This window comes from Sardina pilchardus, chromosome 12 (assembly GCF_963854185.1).
Source record: "Sardina pilchardus chromosome 12, fSarPil1.1, whole genome shotgun sequence".
Classification (NCBI taxonomy): Eukaryota; Metazoa; Chordata; class Actinopteri; order Clupeiformes; family Clupeidae; genus Sardina; species Sardina pilchardus.
The window spans coordinates 33,324,266-33,350,057 of NC_085005.1; the positions used below are offsets into that span (position 1 = coordinate 33,324,266).

The window sequence follows — 25,792 nt, forward strand, 5'->3', positions numbered from 1 at the left end:
AGGTCTCAGATGAGCATCTCTCTTAGGCTGTGTTCAGACTGCCAGCCAAAATCCGATTTTTTAGCCCATTCAGATTTGTATCGGATGTCACTTTTGAAGTCTGAACAGTGACAGGTCACATGAAATCCGATTTTTGCAAACCACATCAGGAGGTAGTTTCATATCGCATTCGTATCGGATATGGACAGATGCGTCTCAGTCTGAACAGCTCCCAACACTCAGATCGGATTTGACTGTCCGTGACGTGACTCTACGTGCGTGACCGCCCACCTATTTCGAGTTGTGGAGCAACGTTACGGCTATGTCTTTTGACCATGTTACTGTATATTAAACGTGACTTGACAATACTCAATGCTAAATAGAGCATTAACAGTCTCTGCTCTGTTCTATGGAAGTTGCAAGAATCCACATTGTTCTATTAAATGCCGTAAAATAATTAAATAGCCTTCCAACAGTTTGAAGCGGAGCTTGCCACTGAAGTTTCGGTTTCTGTCGCGCAAATGCGCACATGTATGCATGCATTCAATGAACACTCACCTAGTTGTATTGTTCTATGTTTAATCACCAAATTAGCAAGTATTTCCTCCTGATGGTAGAAATGTTTGTTTTCGTTGCTACAGCAACCTGTCAGATCTGTCAGAGATGTGACCCAGTCTGAACAGAGCCATATCCGATTTGGACACTTGCTAAAGGCTGTGTGAACAGTCAGCCCTAAAAATCGGATATGAGAAGGAATCAGATATGAATCAGATTCGTCTGCAGTCTGAACGCGGCCCTAGTGCTGCAGGTACAGTAATTACCTGGAATCACCTGCTGAGAGAGAGAGAGAGAGAAAGAGAGAGAGAGAGAGAATGTTTCACGTTTGTGTAGCTGTGTGGGTCGTGAGTGTTGTGTGGCTGTGGTGTTTCAGAGTTGTTGCTAAATATAACATGTTTTATCTAGTTTGTTTTAATATAATAACATATTTCCTCTATTCAAACGGTGCATGTTACTTGTTGCCATTATTGTTGTGTTGTACAGCACTTTGGAAACCTTATGTTTGCTTAAATTGTGCTATATAAATAAAGTGGATTGGATTGGATTGGATTGGATGTTACTTGTTGCAATTATTTTCTGTTGCCTGAATCTGGAGGGTTTCTGTTTGTATCCAAAATTAAAAAAAAAAAAAAAAAACACGAAGCGAAGTACAACTCCGGCCCTGCGTGTGGCGCTAAAGTATTCGTAAGTGGATGTTTACCATCCTGCCGGCTGTCATACGGAAGAAGGAAGAAGGATTATGAGACGGAATTCTGTACCCCGGCAGCAAGTTTGTTCATTGACTGTAGGACTCAGCAAAGTTTGCTCTTCGGTGTCCCTATAACGGAAAACAAAACGATGAGGTTACTCTCAGATTGATTCGGAGTCATATGCCCGTTGAGTTGGAGTCGAATTTGGATGAAGACAGAGGACCAATCGACTACAAACGCAAATTTTGATGATTCTTTTCAAGGCAGGTGTAAAGTTACCGCCAGCTGTTTTAACGTAATGAGTCTCTCGTCCAGTTTCTCCCTATTTGAGGGACTGACATCAATGTCTGTCTGATATTAACACCTGACACAATGTTTGTAGTGTTTCTTTCTAGATGTAGATATTACCTGTCTGTCTTATTTAATTGTGAAATGATTAGTAGACTATGTAGTATAGCTTTTGACAGGTGTGAGCACTTTCTTTCTCAAGGTTGACAAAAGTTGTAGCAGCTAGCAGTTTGATAGCAAAATTGATTCCTCTGAACTTCTAATTTAACTCGACACTAGGAGTAGCCTAATGTTATTCAGGGTTTTTTTTTGTTTAGTAAAAGGAATAATAAACGGATCCAAGTGAACAAGCATTGCAGACACATCAAGGTAAATCACGTTGATTAACGCTAAGTTAACATTAAGGAAACATGATTGTCCTAGTCTGTAACTATACATTAACGCAACTCGTAGCTGCAGTAGGTGGCTGTTGCTACCCCGTGGTGGGGTAACAGAACGGTGTGTGTGACCCGCTTGTTTGTTCATCCAGTTGCCAGTCATGCTGCTCTCTCAGTCCGAGCTCTGGAAAGCGTGCCTGGAATACATTTCCAGACCGTGCACGGTGGTCATCGGCGCCGTTACCGCCGCCCTGTACTACCTATGGGGCCGCGAGGGGCAGGTTAGTCTGCGAGCGGAGGCCCGGTAACTCCCGGTAACTCCCGGTAACTCTCAGCCATTCGCTAGATGCGACACACCCTTAAACGACCTTCCTTCCCCCCTGTCCTATCCCTCCTAAGACCTCACCGTGCTTCCGATCCACCCATCGCTCATTCATCCTCTCACCTCCGCCGAGGCTGCACTGATAGCGCACACCATTGGCCTGTCTCTGGTCAGTAAGCAGAGCCCTAACCATGGTTTATTTATTTGGTGTAGTGTGACCCATGACGTGCACTCCTCGGCCTCCATCTTGTCCTCCTGCTCCTGCTCCTGCTGCTCCTGCTGTTGCTTGGCTGGCCGTGTCTTGTCTGCTCCAGGCGTCTCCAGTGCGCTCTTGGCACAAACACACCCAGCCCAGCGTCTCCTTTCTCCTGCTCACTTCTTTCAGTCGGGGCACAAAGGCCTTTTCAGAGCCCCTGGAGGCCCCAGACTCTCCTGCTGGAGGGGACCCAGGCTGTGCTCTAGAGTAGCCTCACTAGCCTGCCCTGGGATGCCCCATCCACTGTGCCCCCCTCCCCCTCCCCTCTGGGGTTGCCATTGTGGGCCCCCCCCCCCCCCTCCTATCTGGGGTTGCCATTGTCCGTCCGTCCCGTCCCCCCCCCCCATCCACTGTGCCCCCCCCCCATCCTCTGGGGTTGCCACTGTGCCCCCCCCCCCCCCCCCCCCCTTCTCCTGTTCTGTCTGTCTGTTCTCTCTGCTGCTCCTCAGTACCCCTTAACTCTTGCGTGTCTTGTTTGTGTGTGTCTGTGTGTGTCTGTGTCTGTGTCTCTGTGTGTGTGTGTGTCTTTGTGTGTGTCTGTGTGTGTGTCTTTGTGTGTGTCTGTGTGTCTTTGTGTGTGTGTGTGTGTGTGTGTGTCTGTGTGTGTGTGTGTGTCTGTGTGTGTGTGTGTGCTTGTCCTGTACCTGCCGACTGGTCATTCCTGTCATCTCCATGTAATCTCATCAGTGGACGGCACAGTAATGGTTAAATCTGCATGTGTGCGTAATGGCTGTGGTGGTGAAATCTGCATGTCTGCGTGATCGCTGTGTTTCTGTTTTATGAATTATGAATTCATAATTCTGAATTATGTTCCTCTGTTCCCTTCTCTTCTCTTTTCTTCTCTTCTCCTATCTGCCTTCTCTCCTCCTCTCCTCTCTCATCTCCTCCTCTCCTCTCCTCCTCTCCTCCTCTCCTCTGCTCACCCTGCATCTTTCTCTCTTCATCCCTCCATCTCCCCCGTGTAGACTCCGGTGCTGGTGTGCAGTGACGGGTTCCGGGTGTTTCTGCAGCAGCACTGTCCGGTGGTGGCCGAGTGCTTCCGTCCGACTCCGTGGTGCTGGGGGGGCCGTCTGCAGACGCTTGTGCGCGTCCTCATCAAGTCCAGCCCCCCCGTCGCCTACAGGAAGTAAGTGTCCCCTCCCCCCGTCGCCTACAGGAAGTAAGTGTCCCCTCCCCCCGTCGCCTACAGGAAGTAAGTCCCCTCCCTCCGTCGCCTACAGGAAGTAAGTGTCCCTCCCCCCGTCGCCTACAGGAAGTAAGTGTCCTCCCCTCCGTCGCCTACAGGAAGTAAGTGTCCCCTCCCCCCGTCGCCTACAGGAAGTAAGTGTCCCCTCCCCCCGTCGCCTACAGGAAGTAAGTGTCCCCTCCCCCCGTCGCCTACAGGAAGTAAGTCCCCTCCCTCCGTCGCCTACAGGAAGTAAGTGTCCCTCCCCCCGTCGCCTACAGGAAGTAAGTGTCCCTCCCCCCGTCGCCTACAGGAAGTAAGTGTCCTCCCCTCCGTCGCCTACAGGAAGTAAGTGTCCCCTCCCCCCGTCGCCTACAGGAAGTAAGTGTCCCCTCCCCCCGTCGCCTACAGGAAGTAAGTGTCCTCCCCCCGTCGCCTACAGGAAGTAAGTGTCCCCTCCCCCCGTCGCCTACAGGAAGTAAGTCCCCTCCCCCCGTCGCCTACAGGAAGTAAGTGTCCCCTCCCCCCGTCGCTTACAGGAAGTAAGTGTCCCCTCCCCCCGTCGCCTACAGGAAGTAAGTCCCCTCCCCCCGTCGCCTACAGGAAGTAAGTCCCCTCCCCCCGTCGCCTACAGGAAGTAAGTCCCCTCCCCCCGTCGCCTACAGGAAGTAAGTGTCCCCTCCCCCCGTCGCCTACAGGAAGTAAGTGTCCCCTCCCCCCGTCGCTTACAGGAAGTAAGTGTCCCCTCCCCCCGTCGCCTACAGGAAGTAAGTCCCCTCCCCCCGTCGCCTACAGGAAGTAAGTGTCCCCTCCCCCCGTCGCTTACAGGAAGTAAGACCTGCTGCAGACTCCATTACAACACTTAACGAGGATGCAAAATACTCCCTGAATACTATGTGAATTGTGCGACTTCCAAAGTTATTATTATTTGTGTCATATTTTTTCTCCTCTACAACTAAGTATTCCATAATGTGTGTGTGTGTGTGTGCGCAGTGAGCTGATCAAGACGCGTGACGGTGGCCAGATCTCTCTGGACTGGGTGGATAACGCGGGGTGTGAGCAGTACCCTGACGGAGCGGTGCGTCCCACGGTGCTCATCCTGCCGGGACTCACCGGGAACAGCCGCCAGACCTACGTGCTGCACGCCGTCAGCCAGGCCTCCCGCAGGGGCTACCGGTGAGTTCAGCAGCCTATTGCTACACTCAGCGCTGACTTAAACAACTCATCACGCCACTCACCGGTGAGTTCAGCGGCCTATTGCTACTCAGCGCTGAGCTCAACAACCTATTACTACTCTCACTGCTGAGTTCAACAACCTATTACTACACTCACCGGTGAGTTCAGCAGCCTATTGCTACACTCAGCGCTGAGCTCAACAACCTATTACTACACTCAGCGCTGAGCTCAACAACCTATTACTACACTCAGCGCTGAGCTCAACAACCTATTACTACTCTCAGCGCTGAGCTCAACAACCTATTACTACACTCAGCGCTGAGCTCAACAACCTATTACTACACTCAGCGCTGAGTTCAACAACCTATTACTACACTCACCGGTGACTTAAACGCTGCCTGTAGCTAACTAATTGAGCTACTACGCTTACCGGTGACTTAAACAACTCACTACTACGCTCACCGGTGACTTAAACAACTCAATAGTCGAAATTGACAAGCAGCTATAAGCATGCTAAGCTCGACACCCAAACCGAATTCTAACACTAGCTTAGAGATTGGTTGCATAACTTACCTTAGTCTCCCCAATTTACTATGTTGTGATGAGACTTTAGCAGAGTTAACTTGAACACAGTGGTTTTGAACAGATTTGCAGTGTGGTCACGATGCTATAAGCGGATTCAATAGCAATTCAGCCTGTCGTGTTCGTGCTTCAATCTTTCAACAATCGTTAAATGTGTATGCAGAGGAGGGGTGGGGCAAGGGAAGGCTGCGTGCCTACAAAGTTGTGTTGTGTGTTGTGTACCAGGTGTGTGTCTCTGTGTGATGGCTCTGTGTTACCGTGTGTGTGTGTGTGTGACTATTCTCTGTGTGTGTTGTGTACCAGGTGTGTGTCTCTGTGTGACGGCTCTGTGTTACCGTGTGTGTGTGTGTGTGTGACTATTCTCTGTGTGTGTTGTGTACCAGGTGTGTGTCTCCGTGTGACGGCTCTGTGTTACCGTGTGTGTGTGTGACTATTCTCTGTGTGTGTTGTGTACCAGGTGTGTGTCTCTGTGTGACGGCTCTGTGTTACCGTGTGTGTGTGTGACTATTCTCTGTGTGTGTTGTGTACCAGGTGTGTGTCTCTGTGTGATGGCTCTGTGTTACCGTGTGTGTGTGTGTGTGTGACTATTCTCTGTGTGTGTTGTGTACCAGGTGTGTGTCTCTGTGTGATGGCTCTGTGTTACCGTGTGTGTGTGTGTGTGTGACTATTCTCTGTGTGTGTTGTGTACCAGGTGTGTGGTCTTCAACAACAGGGGCTTCGGAGGAGAGGAGCTGCTGGTGAGTGTTCTGGTGCCTTAATGCTGTGTGTATGTGTGTGTCTGTTCCCATGGTGTGTGTGTGTGTGTGTGTGTGTGTGTTCCCATGATGTGTGTGTGTGTGTGTGTGTGTGTGTGTGTGTGTGTTCCCATGATGTGTTGCCCTTCTCTCACGTTCTCCTCTCTCCCCTCCAGACCACACTCATCTTTCTCTCAGACGCCGCTCATGTTCTCTCTCACGTTCCCCTCTCTCCCCTCCAGAACCCGCTCACGTTCTCTCTCACGTTCTCCTGTCTTTCCTCCAGAACCCGCTCACGTTCTCGCTCACGTTCCCCTCTCTCCCCTGTAGAACCCGCTCACATTCTCTCTCACGTTCTCATCTCCTTCCTCAGACCTTCTCACGTTCTCCTCTCTCACGTTCTCCTCTCACGTTCTCCTCTGTCCCCTCTAGACCCCGTTGACGTTCTGCGCGGCGGACACCTCAGACCTGGAGCGGGTGGTGACACATGTGAAGGAGCTTTACCCACAAGCCCCTCTGCTTGGAACCGGAGTGTCACTGGGAGGGTGAGTAGAGCTGTGGGTGTGTGTGGGTGTGTGTGTGGGTGTGTGTGTGTGTGTGTCTGTGTGTGTTGCACTCACTTGTTATCATGTCTCCATGACCTCTTGACCTCTGGTTAGGATGCTGCTGAACTATTTGACCTCTGGTTAGGATGCTGCTACTGCACTATCTGACCTCTTGATCTCTGGTTAGGATGCTGCTGCACTATCTGACCTTGACCTCTTGACCTCTGGTTAGGATGCTGCTGCTGACCTCTTGACCTGTGGTTAGGATGCTGCTGCACTATCTGACCTTGACCTCTAGTTAGGATGCTGCTGCTGACCTCTTGACCTCTGGTTAGGATGCTGCTGCTGCACCATCTGACCTCTTGACCTCTTGACCTCTGGTTAGGATGCTGCTGCTGCACCATCTGACCTCTTGACCTCTTGACCTCTGGTTAGGATGCTGCTGCTGCACTATCTGACCTCTTGACCTCTTGACCTCTGGTTAGGATGCTGCTGCTGACCTCTTGACCTGTGGTTAGGATGCTGCTGCTGAACTACCTGACCTCTTGACCTCTTGACCCCTTGACCTCTGGTTAGGATGCTGCTGCTGAACTACCTGGCGCGTAAAGGTCAGGAGGCGGGGCTTCTGGCGGGCCTCACCATGTCGGTCAGCTGGGACACGCTGGAGTCCTGCGCCTCTCTGGAGCAGCCAATCAACTGGCTGCTTTTCAACCGCCACCTCACCGGCAACCTGTGCCGCGCCATCAAGCGGTGAGTGTTGCCATGGAAACATGGTACAACTGCGCCGAATCGCTGCCAAATTTCAGTCGTTTCTGTTGAAAAGTGGTGGTGGTGAGGTCAAGACAGACACACACACACGCACACACACACACACACTAAGGGTATGTGATATTGTCTACGACAATATTGTGATTGTTGTTTTAACAATGTGTAAATTGGCATGATTGTTTTTATTAAAAAAAAACAAATAAACACTCATTCACACACTGAGAATGAAAACGTTTGTCATGAACTATTTTAATAGTTAGTGATTATAAACAAAGAACTCTTCTTATGTACACTTGGCTAAGTGACTGAAGGTCGCTCTAAATATCTACTGTAAACCGTTAGCATCTCAATAGGGGGCAGAATTGGTTAAGTGACTGAAGGTCGCTCTAAATATCTACTGTAAACTGTTAGCATCTCAATAGGGGGCAGAATTGGAAATGTGTCATGCTTGATTTGTTTTAAGAGTCTCATGTTATTGATCGTCAAAATCACAAAACCTATAAAGATCATGTTATTGATTCTGATCATAATAATGCTGTTCATTAATAATGAGCTGTAAGTAGCTCTTATCTTTACTTATCTCCCTCAACAATGGAATTCTCTTCTCTGATTGGCTGATGGGGTGGCCATTAACTTCGTATAACCTGCTACCTTTGAAGTAGTTCCCGTATCACACTTGAATATTAATTCGCCAAACTCGTTGCGAAGTTTAAATGAACTGTCACGTTGCATCCAAGCTGAAATACAGACGTGCAGAACCATAGTAACATTGTAGCATATGACGGAGGTGGATTGTAGCTAGTTGGATGCCATGTAGGCTATAAAAGTAGCGATCTTTCAAAGTTAAAGTTAATCAGAATCCTGGGATATGCCCGCTTGACAACGGGAGAGATAGAACTAACGACTGGCTTTTGGCCGTAGCAACCAGCCATTTAGAACTAACGACTGGCTTTTGGCCATAGCAACCATCCATTTAGAACTAGTAACGGCAGTTTTGTCCTGCAAGTAGAAAGTTGATATGTGGCGGAAAGTAGTCCCACAGTCAAGACAGTTTTAGCGATGTTTACGGACGCAACGGTGGAATAAAACTATGTTCTAAATATACAGGTTATGAATACAAACGGGAGATAAGCGGGATAACGGCCTTCGAGGTCGACCGGTTCGATGGAAATAATGGCATGCTTCGCACGTCGCCGGAGTTCTAGACCTCCACCTAGCCATTATTTCCATCGAACCGGTCACCTCGTCGGCCGTTATCCCTTACATATTTTAAAGGATATTGAGTAATTATTGTTATCGTCAAAATCACAAAACATATAAAGATATTATTTTTTCAACACACACACACACACACACACACACACACACACACACACACACACACACACACAGGGTGTGACTGCTCTGTTCTTGGTCCCCTCAGGCACAGGAGGATTCTGGAGGCTGTGGTGGACGTGGACCATGTGCTGAAGGTGAAACACACACACACACACTCACAGTTCTTCTCATACCCATACGCGCACATTTAGCATTTGATCTTGCAAACACATGAGCATGCCTTCTAAACACACACACACACACACACACACACACACTAGGGATTTCACGACTGGTTTGTTTAATAAGTTGATGTGTTAGTTGACAAAGACGCAAGACGCAGAGGGTGCAGTTCTAGTCGACAAACTCTATTTTCGTAATGCAGAAAGAACATAACGGCTCGGAAATTCATAGGTTGTTCTATCCACAATAGTGCCAACTTACAGCAATTAGAACAGTGTGGCCATTAGTAAGCATTAGCCTATAGCGTACCTGCTTTACTCAGCGCTGCCATTAGTAAACATTAGCCTATAGCGTACCTGCATTACTCATCTCTGCCATTAGTAAACATTAGCCTATAGCGTACCTGCTTTACTCATCGCTGCCATTAGTAAGCATTAGCCTATAGCGTACCTGCATCAGACCTACTCAGCGCTGCCATTAGTACACATTAGCCTATAGCATACCTGCTTTACTCATCTCTGCCATTAGTAAACATTAGCCTATAGCGTACCTGCATCAGGCCTACTCATTACCATGATTTTGGTTCATGATTTAAAAAACACAATAGGTGGGAGAGATGGGCCCAATCCCAATGTCCGGACTCATGCACTCACGGACTTTGGTGCCCGTTCTCACGAAATTCGTAAGGGCTTAGGGCTATCCTAATGTCGAATTACAACGGACGTGAGGGTTTGAGTACACACTTACCGAGCCCTTTCCGTGAGTCTGCATCTGTGCAGACTTAACCTAAGGGAATTGCCCACAGTTCAAAGTGTTGTGACGTTTACCGCGGAGATCATAGAAAAATCCGGAAATGAAGGTAAACAACAGCATGCACGACACACACGTGCATGGTGCAAATGTTAGCAACGCTTTTGTTTGTAAACATCGCCAAGGTACATGTGATCTTGTGAAGTGCTGTCCCAATCCCAAATACCTATCTGAGCCCATGTGGCCTCACACACTCACTCACTTAGCACCTGAGATTGGGATTGGGCCATGGAGACTTGATCTCTGTCGGGTGATTGTGTTACAACTTCACTGCCAGGAGTTAAGACGCTTGGAGAAGGTCTACTGGTGACTGGCATACCCAGATACATTTCTCCATAACTTCACTTGAGAGGGGACATATTTAACGACTAAAGGACTAGTGCCTACCGCGCCGACTAGTTGTTGTAATAGTTGGCTAGTCGACTAGTTGGTGAAAGCCCTAATACACACACACACGTGCTTTAAATATACATGTATCACGGTGTGTGTGTGTGTGTGTGTGTGTGTGTGTGTGTGTGTGTGTGTCCCAGGCGCGCTCCATCCGTGAGTTTGACGAGCGCTACACCTCGGTGATGTTCGGCTACAAGTCGTGTGTGGATTACTACCAGGCAGCCAGCCCCGGATACAAGCTGCCCCAGACCACCGTGCCTGTGCTGTGTCTCAACGCTGCAGACGACCCCTTCTCCCCTAAACACGGTACACGGTACACACACACACACACACACACACACACACACACACTCAGCCCCGGATACAAGCTGCCCCAAACCACCGTGCCTGTGCTGTGTCTCAACGCTGCAGACGACCCCTTCTCCCCTAAACACGGTACACACACACACACACACACACACACACACACACACACACACACACACACTCAGCCCCGGATACAAGCTGCCCCAAACCACCGTGCCTGTGCTGTGTCTCAACGCTGCAGACGACCCCTTCTCCCCTAAACACGGTACACGGTACACACACACACACACACACACACACACACACACACTCAGCCCCGGATACAAGCTGCCCCAAACCACCGTGCCTGTGCTGTGTCTCAACGCTGCAGACGACCCCTTCTCCCCTAAACACGGTACACACACACACACACACACACACACACACACACACACACAGCCCCGGATACAAGCTGCCCCAGACCACCGTGCCTGTGCTGTGTCTCAACGCTGCAGACGACCCCTTCTCCCCTAAACACGGTACACACACACACACACACACACACACACACACACACACACACACACACACACACACACACACACACACACACACACACACACAGCCCCGGATACAAGCTGCCCCAAACCACCGTGCCTGTGCTGTGTCTCAACGCTGCAGACGACCCCTTCTCCCCTAAACACGGTACACACACACACACACACACACACACACACACAGCCCCGGATACAAGCTGCCCCAGACCACCGTGCCTGTGCTGTGTCTCAACGCTGCAGACGACCCCTTCTCCCCTAAACATGGTACACACACACACACACACACACACACACACACACACTCAGCCCCGGATACAAGCTGCCCCAGACCACCGTGCCTGTGCTGTGTCTCAACGCTGCAGACGACCCCTTCTCCCCTAAACACGGTACACACACACACACACACACACACACACACACACACACACACACACACACACACACACACACACACACACACACACTCAGCCCCGGATACAAGCTGCCCCAGACCACCGTGCCTGTGCTGTGTCTCAACGCTGCAGACGACCCCTTCTCCCCTAAACACGGTACACACACACACACACACACACACACACACACACAGCCCCGGATACAAGCTGCCCCAAACCACCGTGCCTGTGCTGTGTCTCAACGCTGCAGACGACCCCTTCTCCCCTAAACACGGTACACACACACACACACACACACACACACACACACACACACACAGCCCCGGATACAAGCTGCCCCAGACCACCGTGCCTGTGCTGTGTCTCAACGCTGCAGACGACCCCTTCTCCCCTAAACACGGTACACACACACACACACACACACACACACACACACACACACACACACACACACACACACACACACACACACACACACACACACACAGTCCCGGATACAAGCTGCCCCAAACCACCGTGCCTGTGCTGTGTCTCAACGCTGCAGACGACCCCTTCTCCCCTAAACACGGTACACACACACACACACACACACACACACACACACACACACACACACACACACACACACACACACACACACACACACACAGCCCCGGATACAAGCTGCCCCAAACCACCGTGCCTGTGCTGTGTCTCAACGCTGCAGACGACCCCTTCTCCCCTAAACACGGTACACACACACACACACACACACACACACACACACACAGCCCCGGATACAAGCTGCCCCAAACCACCGTGCCTGTGCTGTGTCTCAACGCTGCAGACGACCCCTTCTCCCCTAAACACGGTACACACACACACACACACACACACACACACACACACATACACACACACACACACACACACACACACACAGCCCCGGATACAAGCTGCCCCAGACCACCGTGCCTGTGCTGTGTCTCAACGCTGCAGACGACCCCTTCTCCCCTAAACATGGTACACACACACACACACACACACACACACACACACACAGCCCCGGATACAAGCTGCCCCAGACCACCGTGCCTGTGCTGTGTCTCAACGCTGCAGACGACCCCTTCTCCCCTAAACACGGTACACACACACACACACACACACACACACACACACACACACACACACAGCCCCGGATACAAGCTGCCCCAAACCACCGTGCCTGTGCTGTGTCTCAACGCTGCAGACGACCCCTTCTCCCCTAAACACGGTACACACACACACACACACACACACACACACACACACACACACACACACACACACACACACACACACACACACACACACACACACACACACACAGCCCCGGATACAAGCTGCCCCAGACCACCGTGCCTGTGCTGTGTCTCAACGCTGCAGACGACCCCTTCTCCCCTAAACACGGTACACACACACACACACACACACACACACACACACACACACACACACACACACAGCCCCGGATACAAGCTGCCCCAAACCACCGTGCCTGTGCTGTGTCTCAACGCTGCAGACGACCCCTTCTCCCCTAAACACGGTACACACACACACACACACACACACACACACACAGCCCCGGATACAAGCTGCCCCAAACCACCGTGCCTGTGCTGTGTCTCAACGCTGCAGACGACCCCTTCTCCCCTAAACACGGTACACACACACACACACACACACACACACACACACACACACACAGCCCCGGATACAAGCTGCCCCAAACCACCGTGCCTGTGCTGTGTCTCAACGCTGCAGACGACCCCTTCTCCCCTAAACACGGTACACACACACACACACACACACACACACACTGTGGCCCTTTCCGAAACCAGCCCCTAAATCCTAACACTACACACTTCCACTTCGTTTGCGCGTTCACGCGAGGGTCCGCCACATTAAGTATCATCCGAAACGAATTTTGAGTGGAGTGAAGTGCCTAGGGAGAGGGGCTACCACGCCTCCAGGAGCAAGTCTGCATGGATACTGTCTTGAAACGCAGGTGCAACCGTTTTCAAGTGTTCGTGCAGCTCGCGTATCTCCCTGCCAGTTGTTTTTTGGTCCGTGTGACAGCATTTACAGACAAAAGCGTGTTTTAAGCTACATTGTAACAACTCATGTTCAGTTTGATACTCAGTAAAATGTGCAAGATCGTACAGAAGTAGGCTGTAATATTTAAACACATGTGCAGGTCGCATTTACAGCACTTTTATAATTTGATGTTAAATAAAGCATAAAATGCAACTCCTCACTCATAGTAATGAAAGGACAGAAGAGGGATGTATATCCTAATACATAGGGGTGTCCAGAACATCTTAATAGGCGATTTAATATATATTGGCTTCATAATTTCTATGAAAACGAATATGACGTCAACTTCCTTCTCCCTTCAAGCGCATCCGAAATGTAGCGCTGTTTTAACCCCCTAACCCTTCAATGCGAGTGTTCTCCGCACCCACGAGTGGACTTGAAAAGGAAGTTCACTCGCTAACCGAGTCGAAGTGAGTAGGGATCCGTTTCGGAAAGGGCCTGTGTCTCAATGCTGCAGACGACCCCTTCTCCCCTAAACACGGTACACACACACACACACACACACACACACACGCGCACACACACACACACACACACACACACACACACACACACACACAGCCCCGGATACAAGCTGCCCCAAACCACCGTGCCTGTGCTGTGTCTCAATGCTGCAGACGACCCCTTCTCCCCTAAACACGGTACACACACACACACACACACACACACACACACACACACACACACACACACACACACACACACACACACACACACACACACACACACACACACACACACACACACACACACACACACACACACACACACACACTCACTCCTCTCTCTCTCTCTCTCCTCAGCGCTGCCCGTGTCCCTGGCGTCCACTCTGCCCAACGTGGCGCTGCTGGTGACGTCTGGCGGTGGGCACATCGGCTTCCTGGAGGGTTTGTTCCCGCGCGGCGAGGGCTACATGGACCGCCTCTTCGGCCGGCCAGTTCGCTCAGGCCGCCTTCGAGCACACCGCCGCCCTGCAGGCCGCATGCACGCCCCGCCCCAGTGACCACGCCCACCCCGAGTGACCACGCCCACCAGACGCGCATGGGGGAGGGGCTTGTGTGTTTACTGGGCGTGGTTAGACGTTGTGGTCACCTGGAGGGGTGGGGGTGGTGGGTGGAGTCACAGCCTCATCACCACTGCTGTAACCCCGCCCCCTTCTGATGACCAAGCCCACTAACTCCACCCCTTCTACTAACGCCCATCTCAGGACCTCATCCGCCAGCCAATCAGAGAGCAGCTTAATTAACACGGACTCACTGACACTTCCTGGTGTGGAGCCAGGGAAGTGTAGTTTTTAATCCAGAAGTGTAGTTTTTATCTCTCTTATCCAGAGGAGAGCCGAGACTCTCGCTCGTACTGTTCTGCTTTTAGAGCCTGAAGTGTTAATGTGTGTGTGTGTGTGTGTGTGTGTGTGTGTGTGTGTGTGTGTGTGTGTGTGTGTGTGTGTGTGTGTGTAGGGAATATGCAGTACTTGCCACACACACACTTCCCTAAGAGTGTACAGAAGTATGCAATATGCTTCTCCCCCCATGAATCAGCTGAAGTGTGCAGTATGCTTCTCTGCTGTCTGCAGTGTGGTGACGTGATGTCGTAGGTAGTTATGATTTTAGTATAGAAGTATGCAGTATGATTTTAGTGCACTCAAAGTGCTCGACTGCAAAATGTGTCTCAGACCACTTCAGTTCCTCTACTCCACGTGGGTTCCTCTACTCTGGAAAAACTTGAAAATCATAGAAGCGTTCCGTACAAATACGTGATATTGCTGTGTTTTTCTCCCAGAAGAGTGTTGTTATGTATTCGTGTATGTTGAGGAGTGTATTGATTGTATTAGTATACTATTGAGGGGGTATTGATTGTATTAGTATACTATTGAGGAGAGTATTGATTACTAGTATACTATTGAGGAGAGAATTGATTGTATTAGTATACTATTAAGGGGGTTTTGATTATTAGTATTCTATTGAGGAGAGTATTGATTGTTAGTACACTATTGATGCGTATATTGATTGTTAGTGTACTGAACGGGACTGAAGTATTTCCTCTTTAACTTCCTGCACGACCCAGCGGGTCTCCAGGCTCAGAGGCACACTTGACCCTGACGTCTTTTAACGCAGTGCTACCCCCTCACACACACACCCCTGCCCGCCGTATCTATTTGACCTGTGTGTGTGTGTGTGTGTGTGTGTGTGTGTGTGTGTGTGTGTGTGTGTGTGTGTGTGTGTGTGTGTGTGTGTGTGTGTGTGTGTGTGTGTGTGTGTGTGTGTGTGTGTGTGTCTGGGGCCAATCCCAAGCCTGCATCACTAGCCCCCACAGACTACCTCCTGCACCGCCTCTATCTCACCAGCAGGTGTCCCCACATGGGTCCAGTCAGTCACACGCTCACTGTAACCTGTAAAGGGCTCGATTACACTCGGACTGTGTGTGTGACGGCCCTCCTCAGTGTACCAGCTAAGGTGTGTGTGTGTGTGTGTGTGTGTCTGTGTGTGTGTGTGTGTGTGTGTGTGTGTGTGTGTGTGTGTGTGTGTGTGTGTGTGTGTGTGTGTGTGTGTGTGTGTGTGTGTGTGTGTGTGTGTGTGTGTGTGTGTGTGTGTGTGTGTGTGTGTGTGTGTGTGTGTGTGTGTGTGTGTGTGTGTGTGTGTGTGTGTGTGTGTGTGTGTGTGTGTGTGTGTGTGTGTGTGTGTGTGTGTGTGTGTGTGTGTGTGTGTGTGTGTAAGTGTGTAAGTGTGTGTGTGTGTGTGGACTCTAGGACTCTGAGGCTCCTCTCCAGTGAAACAGGGACCTCTAGTGGCCAGTGAGTAGCAGTGCAGAATCCCATTGTGATGAAGCCATTGCTGCCCATTCCAGTGGAGTTTGGCTTCTGTTGTTTGTTTGTTTGTGTTTGCTTTGGAGTGTCCCTAAGGTCCTGATTGGCTACCACTCTTCCCTAGATCTGTGATCTGAGTATTCCTGATTTGATGCGTCACATGATGGACAAGGATCGACTTTTATTTGTCATATGATCAATGAGGAACTATTTTTATTTGTCATGATTAGGAACTATTTCTATTTGTCATGTGACTGATAAGGAACTATTTTTGTTTGTCATGTGACTGCCTCGCGACTTTACTATTGTGTATTATTTGAGATTTGAAATGTAGCGTTTGCAGTGTTTGTGTGAAAATGAAGATGCACTACACAGATACGATGTTCTGATCTATATAGACGTACAGATGATGATGATGATGATGAAGAAGATGTTTTGTCCTAAGTTGCACAAATTTGAGTCGTGGATTAAGTTTCCTGCCTGATGCAGGAAGCGGCGATTGCAAGTGTTCGCTCACAGACTTGCCTACTTGACCTCTGACCTGGGGGAATTATGGGTAGAAGTTGCGCTGAATCTTTTCAACAGGCGAATTCGACTTCATGTAGCCATCTTAAGACGACTGCAGACGTGACTCTTTCTGACATTCTGATACGTTGTCATCCATGACGTACTTTATGTACAGTTCCGGTTTGAAAGAAGTATCGGAATCTCAGAAATAGTCTCGTCTGCGCTCGTCTAAAGGCGGCTAAATGAAGTCGAATTCGCCTTGTGTTTTGTTGTGATGAGCTGAGATGAGTCAGCACCAATCGGATCGTCCCGTTATGTCAGCACCAATCGGATCGTCCCGTTATGTCAGCACCAATCGGATCGTCCCGTTATGTTAGCACCAATCGGATCGTCCCGTTATGTCAGCACCAATCGGATCGTCCCGTTATGTTAGCACCAATCGGATCAGCCTGGCATGTCGGCACCAGCACCATTGAGCTGCTTGATGAATCTACAATCCGTCTGCATTTGATTTCCCTTATAAAGCTAACTTCGCTATATATCTTATATAAAGCTATCTTCGCTATATATCTTATATAAAGCTAACTTCGCTATATATCTTATATAAAGCTATCTTCGCTATATATCTTATATAAAGCTAACTTCGCTATATATCCTATATGAAGCTAACTTTGCTATATATCTTATATAAAGCTATCTTGGCTATATGGAGCTGGTTTTATTTTCTCTTATATAAAGCTATCTTCGCTGATGCTGGTTTTATTTCTCTTCGCTACTTTGCTATTTTTTCCCATGATGCACCAGTGCTGCCCTCATATCCTCAGACTAGCCAATCCAGTTTGGCCTACCTCACTAGTGTGTACCGGACCACAATGGACTGAACAACTCACACACTTCATTAGGTGTGTGTGTGTGTGTGAGTGAGAAAGAGAACTGTAATGGAGTGCTGCCTTAAGCCAACTCTTTCTCAATCATTCCTGTGGCCACATTGAAGCTGCCCCTAGAGGCCAGTTACACACTCTTACACACACACTATGCACTCATACACACACACATCCTTACACACACACACACTCTTTTATGCAATCATACACACACACTCTCTTATGTACTCATACACACACACACACACTCTTTTATGCACTCATACACACACACACACACACACACACACACTCTCTTATGTACTCATACACACACACACAGACCCAGACCCTCACACACACACACTTTGGCACAGTGTTTAGATGAAGAGGAGCTATTGCCAGTATTAGTGTTTTCATTGTTGTTGATGCTCATGCCTTATTATGACTCATTTCTGTCATCACTGATCACACACACTCAATAAAATCTCAACTTGCTAGCGGTCTCGCGTCTGATTCTTTAAACACACTCAATAAAGTCTAAACTGCAGTGAGCAGCCTTATGTTCCTTTATAAGACAGAATGGGTAATGAGCCGGCCAGATGAGATTTAGTGCCCCCTGGTGGCTGAATGTAGTACTGTGGCATCAGGTCGAATAGGAAGTGTGTTTCTGGTCAAGTAGGACAGTGACTGTGTGTGTGTGTGAGAGAGAGGGAGAGATCAGTGTTTGTGGCCTTTATTGAGGTGCGTGCGTAATTAGTGACGTTGGACTTTATTGAGGCTCTTGTGTGTGTGTGTGTGTGTGTGTGAGATCAGTGTTTGTGGACTTTATTGAGGTGCTTGTGTGTGTAAAGGGTATGTGTAACGCACGGCTGTGTGTGTAATATCTGGCCTCGTAGCACCCGATGTGCTGAATTACCTCTTTCGCTCTGGCCATAAACGCTAAAATTAACCACACAGATAAGTGTGTGATAACGCGCTGGGCTTTACGAGCAACTGCACACAGACACCCCACGCTTAGGTGAGCAGGGACGGAGTATTGCACCAGTCAGTCAGTGGCCTGAAGTTTGGAGTGACCGCTGCTAAACCACTCCAGTCCAGTAACTCAGGGGGTATTCACACCTGCCTTGTTTAGTTCGATTAAAACGAACTCAAGTTCGTTTCTTGCTTGGTTCGGACCTTTTTGACTGGTGTGAATACAATCACTCGAACTCTAGTGCGGACCAAACAAGCGGACCGAGACCCAGCTGAGGAGGTGGTCTCGGAGCGGTTCCTATCGAACCCTGGTGCGGTTCGTTTATGGTGTGAAAGCAGACCGACCTCGATCCGACCCAGTTACAGAAATCTACCTTTTTGGATTTGACGAGCTCCCGTAGTTTTTGCGCATTATGGGAAATGTAGGATAGCTCCGTGACGCACAACAGCTGTAAGCAGCAGTGGGCTAACGCTTTTTTGCCAACAATAATTTGATTTTGCATCTCCTACCCGTTCCGTCTTCCGTAGGCCTGCTGTTAGCATGTTGGACACACATGAGAGCTCTTCTCAGCTGTTTTGTTGCACGTCTTCGTCGTTGCAAAATTACGAGCATGATATTGTTAAACTTGCATCAAACGGTCTTGACGCTCAAGCACTTCTGCAAAGCTGTAACTGTATAAACTATATTGCTAGGATAATAACGAGTACAGTACGCAAACATAGTATTTACGTGGGCCAACTTTGACTTTGGCTTCCTATTCTTCACCCCACCTACACGTTTACCAGCCAATGGTTGAACGACCTTAGCACATGTGCTTTTGTTTATAAATTCTGGTCCGGTTGCAATTAATCACGGTGTGAAAGCGAACCGCACTAAAAAAGAAAAAAAGAAAAAAAAATTGGTCCGGACCAAATAAGTGAACTAACGGACCTTCCTGGTGTGAATACGCCCTCAGATACTAAACCACTTCAGATGCTAAACCACTTCAGCTCAGTAACTCAGATGCTAAATCACTTCAGCTCAGTAACTCAGATGCTAAACCACTTCAGATACTAAACCACTTCAGCTCATTAACTCAGATGCTAAACCACTTCAGATACTATTCCACTCCAGTCCAGTAACTCAGATGCTAAATCACTTCAGATGCTATTCCACTCCAGTCCAGTAACTCAGATGCTAATCCACTCCAGCTCAGTAACTCAGATGCTAAACCACTTCAGCTCAGTAACTCAGATGCTAAACCACTTCAGCTCAGTAACTCAGATGCTAAACCATTCCAGCTCAGAGCTTAAACCCTGCAGATCCTGTTCACATACAGGTAAGGGGAAGGTCTTTGCATCAGGTATGGGTGGATTGGTAGTTTCCTGTGTGTGTGTGTGTGTGTGTGCTTGTGCGTGTGTGTGATTAATTCAGTTAGGTGATGATTAACTGTAGATGAGTAATAATTAACTGGATCCTACTCAGGGATAATGCTGTTGTTCAACTTACGTTACACACTCCACACACACACACAAGTTTCACACACACACATTCAGTAGTGAAGCTCTCAATTCAATTTCAATTTAATTTCACTTTTAGAAACATTTCACTTTTAGAAACCTTACACGTTTCATGGTGCTTTACAGAGTGTTAAACATTCAAAGAGACCCCATGAGTAACAGGGGCAAGGAAAAACTCCCTAGTTCTCCCTAGAGATACATATAGGAAGAAACCTCAGACAGATCCACGACTCAAGGGCCCAACCCATCTGCCTAGGGTCAGTTACAGTAGAGTAAACTCATTTGTAGTATCAGAAGGTTCAAACAGTCCAGTATAGGGAATAAATAGTCCATTAGTAATACATTAGTAATTTCGGAAAGTAATGGGTCGCTAGGATGCGTGGGCCAGGGATCCGGGCAGGGAACCACAGCAGGCGATGGTAGGGCAGTCATAGGGATGACGATGGCAATGGCAGTCAGAGGGATGGGACTTCAGGTGTGATGAGGGCCAGGCACAAAGATGGCTGATGTAATGGTTTGGTTTACCTCACACAGGTGAGGTATAGGGGAAAGGGAAGAGAAAGAAAGTGGGTTAGTATTACTATAAGTCATGATGGTTGGTATTAATAAGCATATCAATGGGGATATAAATTATTATACTATATAGAGGGAAAAGGCAGAGGGGGAGAGGGAAGTAGAGGGAGTTGAATGACAGGACAGGGAGAGAGGGAAGGAGGAGAGTTGAGAGAGACAGAGGGAGAGGGGAGAAGAGGAGTTGTACGGCATGACACAAGAGAAGTCCATGACAGCGCTATGCTAAAGCAGCATAACTAAGGCATGGTGGAGGGTAGACAGCGCTATGCTATAGCAGCATAACTAAGGCATGGTGGAGGGTAGTCAACACCAGCACAGGTGTGGTCAGTAGCCACCATGGGACGCATGACTGGGGCACCAGTCACACAAGCCCACAGCAGAGGTGGTCCGTTCCAGTAAGACCCTGCCTGAGGTGGTTGAAGTTCCACACTGCACCATACCTAACTATGGGAAGCACTAAAGAGAAATGGTTTTAAGTCTAGACTTAAAAATAGAGAGGGTGTCTGCTAATCGAATTGAGGGAGGAAGATTATTCCAGAGGAGAGGTGCGCGGTAACAAAACCGCTCTGGCCCTGTCTAGAGTGGTTCTAGTGTGGGATCTAGTGTGGATCTAGAGGAGATCTAGTGGGGTTCTAGTGGGGATCTACAGGAGACCTAGGAGATCTAGTGTGGGTCTAGAGGAGATCTAGTGGGGTTCTAGAGGAGATCTGGTGGGGTTCTAGAGGAGGTCTATTGTGGGTCTAGAGGAGATCTAGTGTGGGTCTAGAGGAGATCTAGGGGGGGTCTAGAGGAGATCTAGTGGGGTTCTAGAGTAGGTCTAGTGTGGGTCTAGAGGAGATCTAGTGGGGTTCTAGAAGAGATCTAGTGGGGACCATCTCCACGGTGTTGTACTCAATGAGCTACTCAAACACTGACATGCTGCAAGATGTGTCCCAACCCACACACACACACATACACACACACACACACACACACACACACACACCTGGGGTTGGTCTTGAGAAAATCAACCCCCCAAAAGACACTCTGGCTGACTGACACACCAGGAGGGCTTTGGTGTCCACACACTTATTTGTATTCCATGACACACAAACCCTCAGCTCTGTGTGCACTTTAGGATAGGGGAAGACGTCTGGCCACCAGTGATGGTGAGGATGGGGTTGTAAAAGAGAGGTCACTAGAGGTCATGGCAGGAGGTCCTGTTGTTTTGTGCTATGTAACTATGCTGGTTAACTGTGCTATGTAACTATGCTGATTACCTGTGCTATGTAACTGGTTAACTGTGCTAAGGCATTTGAGATGGCAATCTCCTTGTAGGTCAAACACTTAACCCTTTAATCAGATATTACACATTACACACACACACACACACACACACACACACACACACACACACACACACACACACACACACACACACACACACACACTGTTGTTATCAGATCATCTGCGGTTTGCCAGGGATTCCTGTAGAGGGTTAAGTGTGTGTGTGTGTGTGTGTGTGTGTGTGTAGGACTGTAGGTGTGTGTGAGAGTGTGAAATAGTAAAAATAGTAATAGTAGCTTCACTATACACTGCAACAAATCAAATCTATCCAATTGTATTGAATGCTAATTTAAGATGAAAAGTTCTATTTGGTATTGTGTTTAGCATGAAGAGGCTTACCTAGTGCTCTCTCAAAAGATCACGTTGACTTCATTTAAGAAGACTTAATTTAAGGAGTCTCATCAAAACAACTTTAATCAACACACTGGCAGACACATTTGATCATTTTCAGGGTGAGACGGCTGAAAAGAAGTCAAATGTGTTCACAAGAAAGTGCAAGGTACCAGCTAGATTTTCTGATCTTGATATGATTGTAATAACACTTGGTTACTTGCAGTGTGGGGTTGAGCTTAGCTGTAGTTCAACGAGTTTCAGTTCAATATGTCCTCATTGTGTGTGTGTGTGTGTGTGTGTGTGGGGGGGGGGGTCTAGTGTCAGAGTCAGTGTGTTTGCTTGGGGACCATTTCCTCCAGGGTAGCGTCCGTGTCTGTGTGTGTGTGTGTGTGTGTGTGTAGTGTCAGAGAGTGTGTGTGTGTGGGTAATTTACTCTAGGATGTGAACTCAGGTTGTGTGCATCAGGATATTAGATGAGCTTAGGTTCAACTTTATTGTGCAGAGTATTATGCAAGTACAAAGACAACAAAGTGCAGTTTGCGTCTAACCAGAAGTGCAAAACAAAAGCAGGAAAGTGCAATGTGATGTATACAAGCATAGAGAGGACGGGATCTACTACACAAGCATAGAGAGGACGGGATCTACTACACAAGCATAGAGAGGACGGGATCTACTACACAAGTACAGAGAGGACGGGATCTACTACACAAGCATAGAGAGGACGGGATCTACTACACAAGTACAGAGAGGACGGGATCTACTACACAAGCATAGAGAGGACGGGATCTACTACACAAGCATAGAGAGGACGGGATCTACTACACAAGTACAGAGAGGACGGGATCTACTACACAAGCATAGAGAGGACGGGATCTACTACACAAGCATAGAGAGGACGGGATCTACTACACAAGTACAGAGAGGACGGGATCTACTACAAGGGAAATAAGTATTGAACACGTCGGGAAATGTTTCTTGTGTGATACCTGGAACACGTCAGGAAATGTTTCTTGTGTGATACCTGGCTAATGAAAAGCTTTATCTTTAGAGATCTTTTGCCCATTTCAAAGTCTCTGCCTCTTCACCGGCTACATCATCGCCGAATACGGCTCTCTGTGTTTTTAAGGACATCAGCCACACACACACACACACACTACTGTAAATAGACAGTTAATCAATATCACCCTATACAATTCATTTCCTCTCTCCAATGACGCACGCATTCATCCACTCACCTGTGCATATTACCACACACACATTGATTCATTTCACACACACACACCTACACACACACATTGCACAAGTATACACACACACACACACACAGACACACCTTCACACACACATTACACACACACCTTGTGACAGTGTGTTACCTGGCTGGGAGGAGGGGCCGGGGTTAATGACACAATCTCACACACACACACACACACACACACACCTGGTTGGGAGGAGGGGCATGGGTTAATGATCTACTTGAGTGCAGCTGCAGCTCTACTGAGAGACTCCAGAGACGGAGAGGAAGGAGCCAGGAGAGGAGGAAGACTACGGTGTGTGTGTGTGTGTGTGTGTGTGAGCAGGAGAAGAGGAAGACTACGGTGTGTGTGTGTGTGTGTGTGTCAGAGCGGACAGAAGGACTCTGTCGACGGGATTAAGGGAGAGGTCACTAAGGGTCATTAGAATTGCAGAACATACAGGGGTAGAGTAGATAGGTGGAGTGTGTGTGTGTGTGTGTGTGTGTGTGTGAGCAGGGATATTCCTCTCCTGGATGTCCGGAACCTGGATGGTGTGGAGCCTCACACACACATGACGCTCTGCTAGAACTTCTCCTGAGCTACCGGATCCACTCAGGTGAGACACACACACACACACACACACACACACACACACACACACACACACACACACACACACACACACACACACACACACACATGACGCTCTGCTAGAACTTCAACTGAGCTACCAGATCCACTCAGGTGAGATACACACACACACACACACACACAAAGCTCTGCTATACATTTTGGTTTACCAGATCTTCTCACACAGTCTCTCTCCCTCTATCTCTCCCTCTCCTTCTCTTTCCATCTCTCCCTTTCTTTCTCCCCCCCCCCCTCTCTCTCTCTCTCTCTCAATTCAATTCAATTCAATTGACCTTTACTGGCATGACAAAAAATAGCCAAAGGATTTCTTAGTACATATACAGTAATATTACAAGTAGTAGCATGTGAAAGAACAAAACAAAACATCATCTCTCTCTCACACACACACACACACACACACACACACACACACACACACACAAGCACATTGCCTCCATTGTCAGCTTTTATGACTGTAGTGCTCCTCTGGAGTTGTGTCCAATGTCCAGACACTGGGGACATGCACATGCATGTGTGTGTGTGTGTGTGCTGCTGTGTTTGTGCGTGTGTGTGTGTGTGTGTGTGTGTGTTTATGCATTTATGAGTATTTTTGTGCATCATTTGTGTGTGTGTGTGTTTGTATGTGTGTGTGATTAGTATTTAGTCTTTACTGGGAGCAGTTGCATGGATATACATGGGGTGTGTGTGTGTGTATGCGTGTCTGTGTGTCTGTGAGTGTCTGCGGGCATGCTGTAGATGTGTTTGGGTGTGCATATACACGGGTGCGTGCATGCTGTATGTGTGTGTGTGTGTGTGTGTGTGTGTGTGTGAGAGAGTGTGTCTGTGTGTGTGTGTGTGTCTGTGTGTGTGTGTTTATTTATGAGCTGCTTCCTCCAGCGTGACCCATTCAGGTCAGCTCTTCTAAGGAAGCACAGCAATAGCCTCCTCAGGAGATAGAGTCAGTGTGTGTGTGTGTGTGTGTGTGTGTGTGGATGTGCGCACAGTGTATGTGTGTGTGTGTGTGTGTGTACGCGTTGTGTGTGTGTGTGTGTGTATGTGTGTGTGTGTGTGTACCTTATTGAGAGCTGTTTCCACTGGGATTCGATCAATAGCACTAATTAAGTCTCCATCAGGTCTGCTGTAATGAAGCGAGAGAGAGTGTGTGTGTGTGTGTGTGTGTGTGTGTGTGTGTAGAAGGGATCCTGTTGTTGAAAGTTGTTTTCACTGGGGTACAATCAATAGCACTAATTAAGTCTCCATTAGGTTTGCTATAATGAGTGTGTGTGTGTGTGTGTGTGTGTGTGTGTGAGAGAGAGAGAGAGAGAGAGAGAGAGAGAGAGAGTGTGTGTGTGTGTGTGTGTGTGTGGTAGAGAGTGTCATTAAGAGTGGAGTTGGTGTAAGGGATAAATACCCCCTTTACCCTAAATACCCCCTCTACTCTCCCTCCACTATAAATACCCCCACCCATCTACTTCTATAAATACCCCCTGTACTGTAAATACCACCCCCCCCCCCCCCCCCCCTCATCAAACCATTAAAGATCTCTAACATAAGAGGTT

At 48.5% G+C, this 25,792-nt stretch overlaps 1 protein-coding gene across 1 annotated transcript in view; it reads left to right on the top strand.

The window, feature by feature from the left end:
• The first annotated feature begins 1,924 nt into the window (after window positions 1-1,924).
• Window positions 1,925-25,792, top strand: part of prkg3 (protein kinase cGMP-dependent 3) — a 47,201-nt gene continuing 23,333 nt past the window's right edge. Inside the window, exons 1-11 of the mRNA XM_062550340.1 lie at window positions 1,925-1,940; window positions 2,044-2,163; window positions 3,433-3,595; window positions 4,628-4,810; window positions 6,084-6,129; window positions 6,559-6,671; window positions 7,248-7,421; window positions 8,863-8,911; window positions 10,280-10,445; window positions 14,292-14,487; window positions 24,101-24,219. Coding sequence (XP_062406324.1) covers window positions 1,925-1,940; window positions 2,044-2,163; window positions 3,433-3,595; window positions 4,628-4,810; window positions 6,084-6,129; window positions 6,559-6,671; window positions 7,248-7,421; window positions 8,863-8,911; window positions 10,280-10,445; window positions 14,292-14,487; window positions 24,101-24,219 — 1,345 coding nt within the window. The remainder of the gene's footprint in view (window positions 1,941-2,043; window positions 2,164-3,432; window positions 3,596-4,627; window positions 4,811-6,083; window positions 6,130-6,558; window positions 6,672-7,247; window positions 7,422-8,862; window positions 8,912-10,279; window positions 10,446-14,291; window positions 14,488-24,100; window positions 24,220-25,792) is intronic.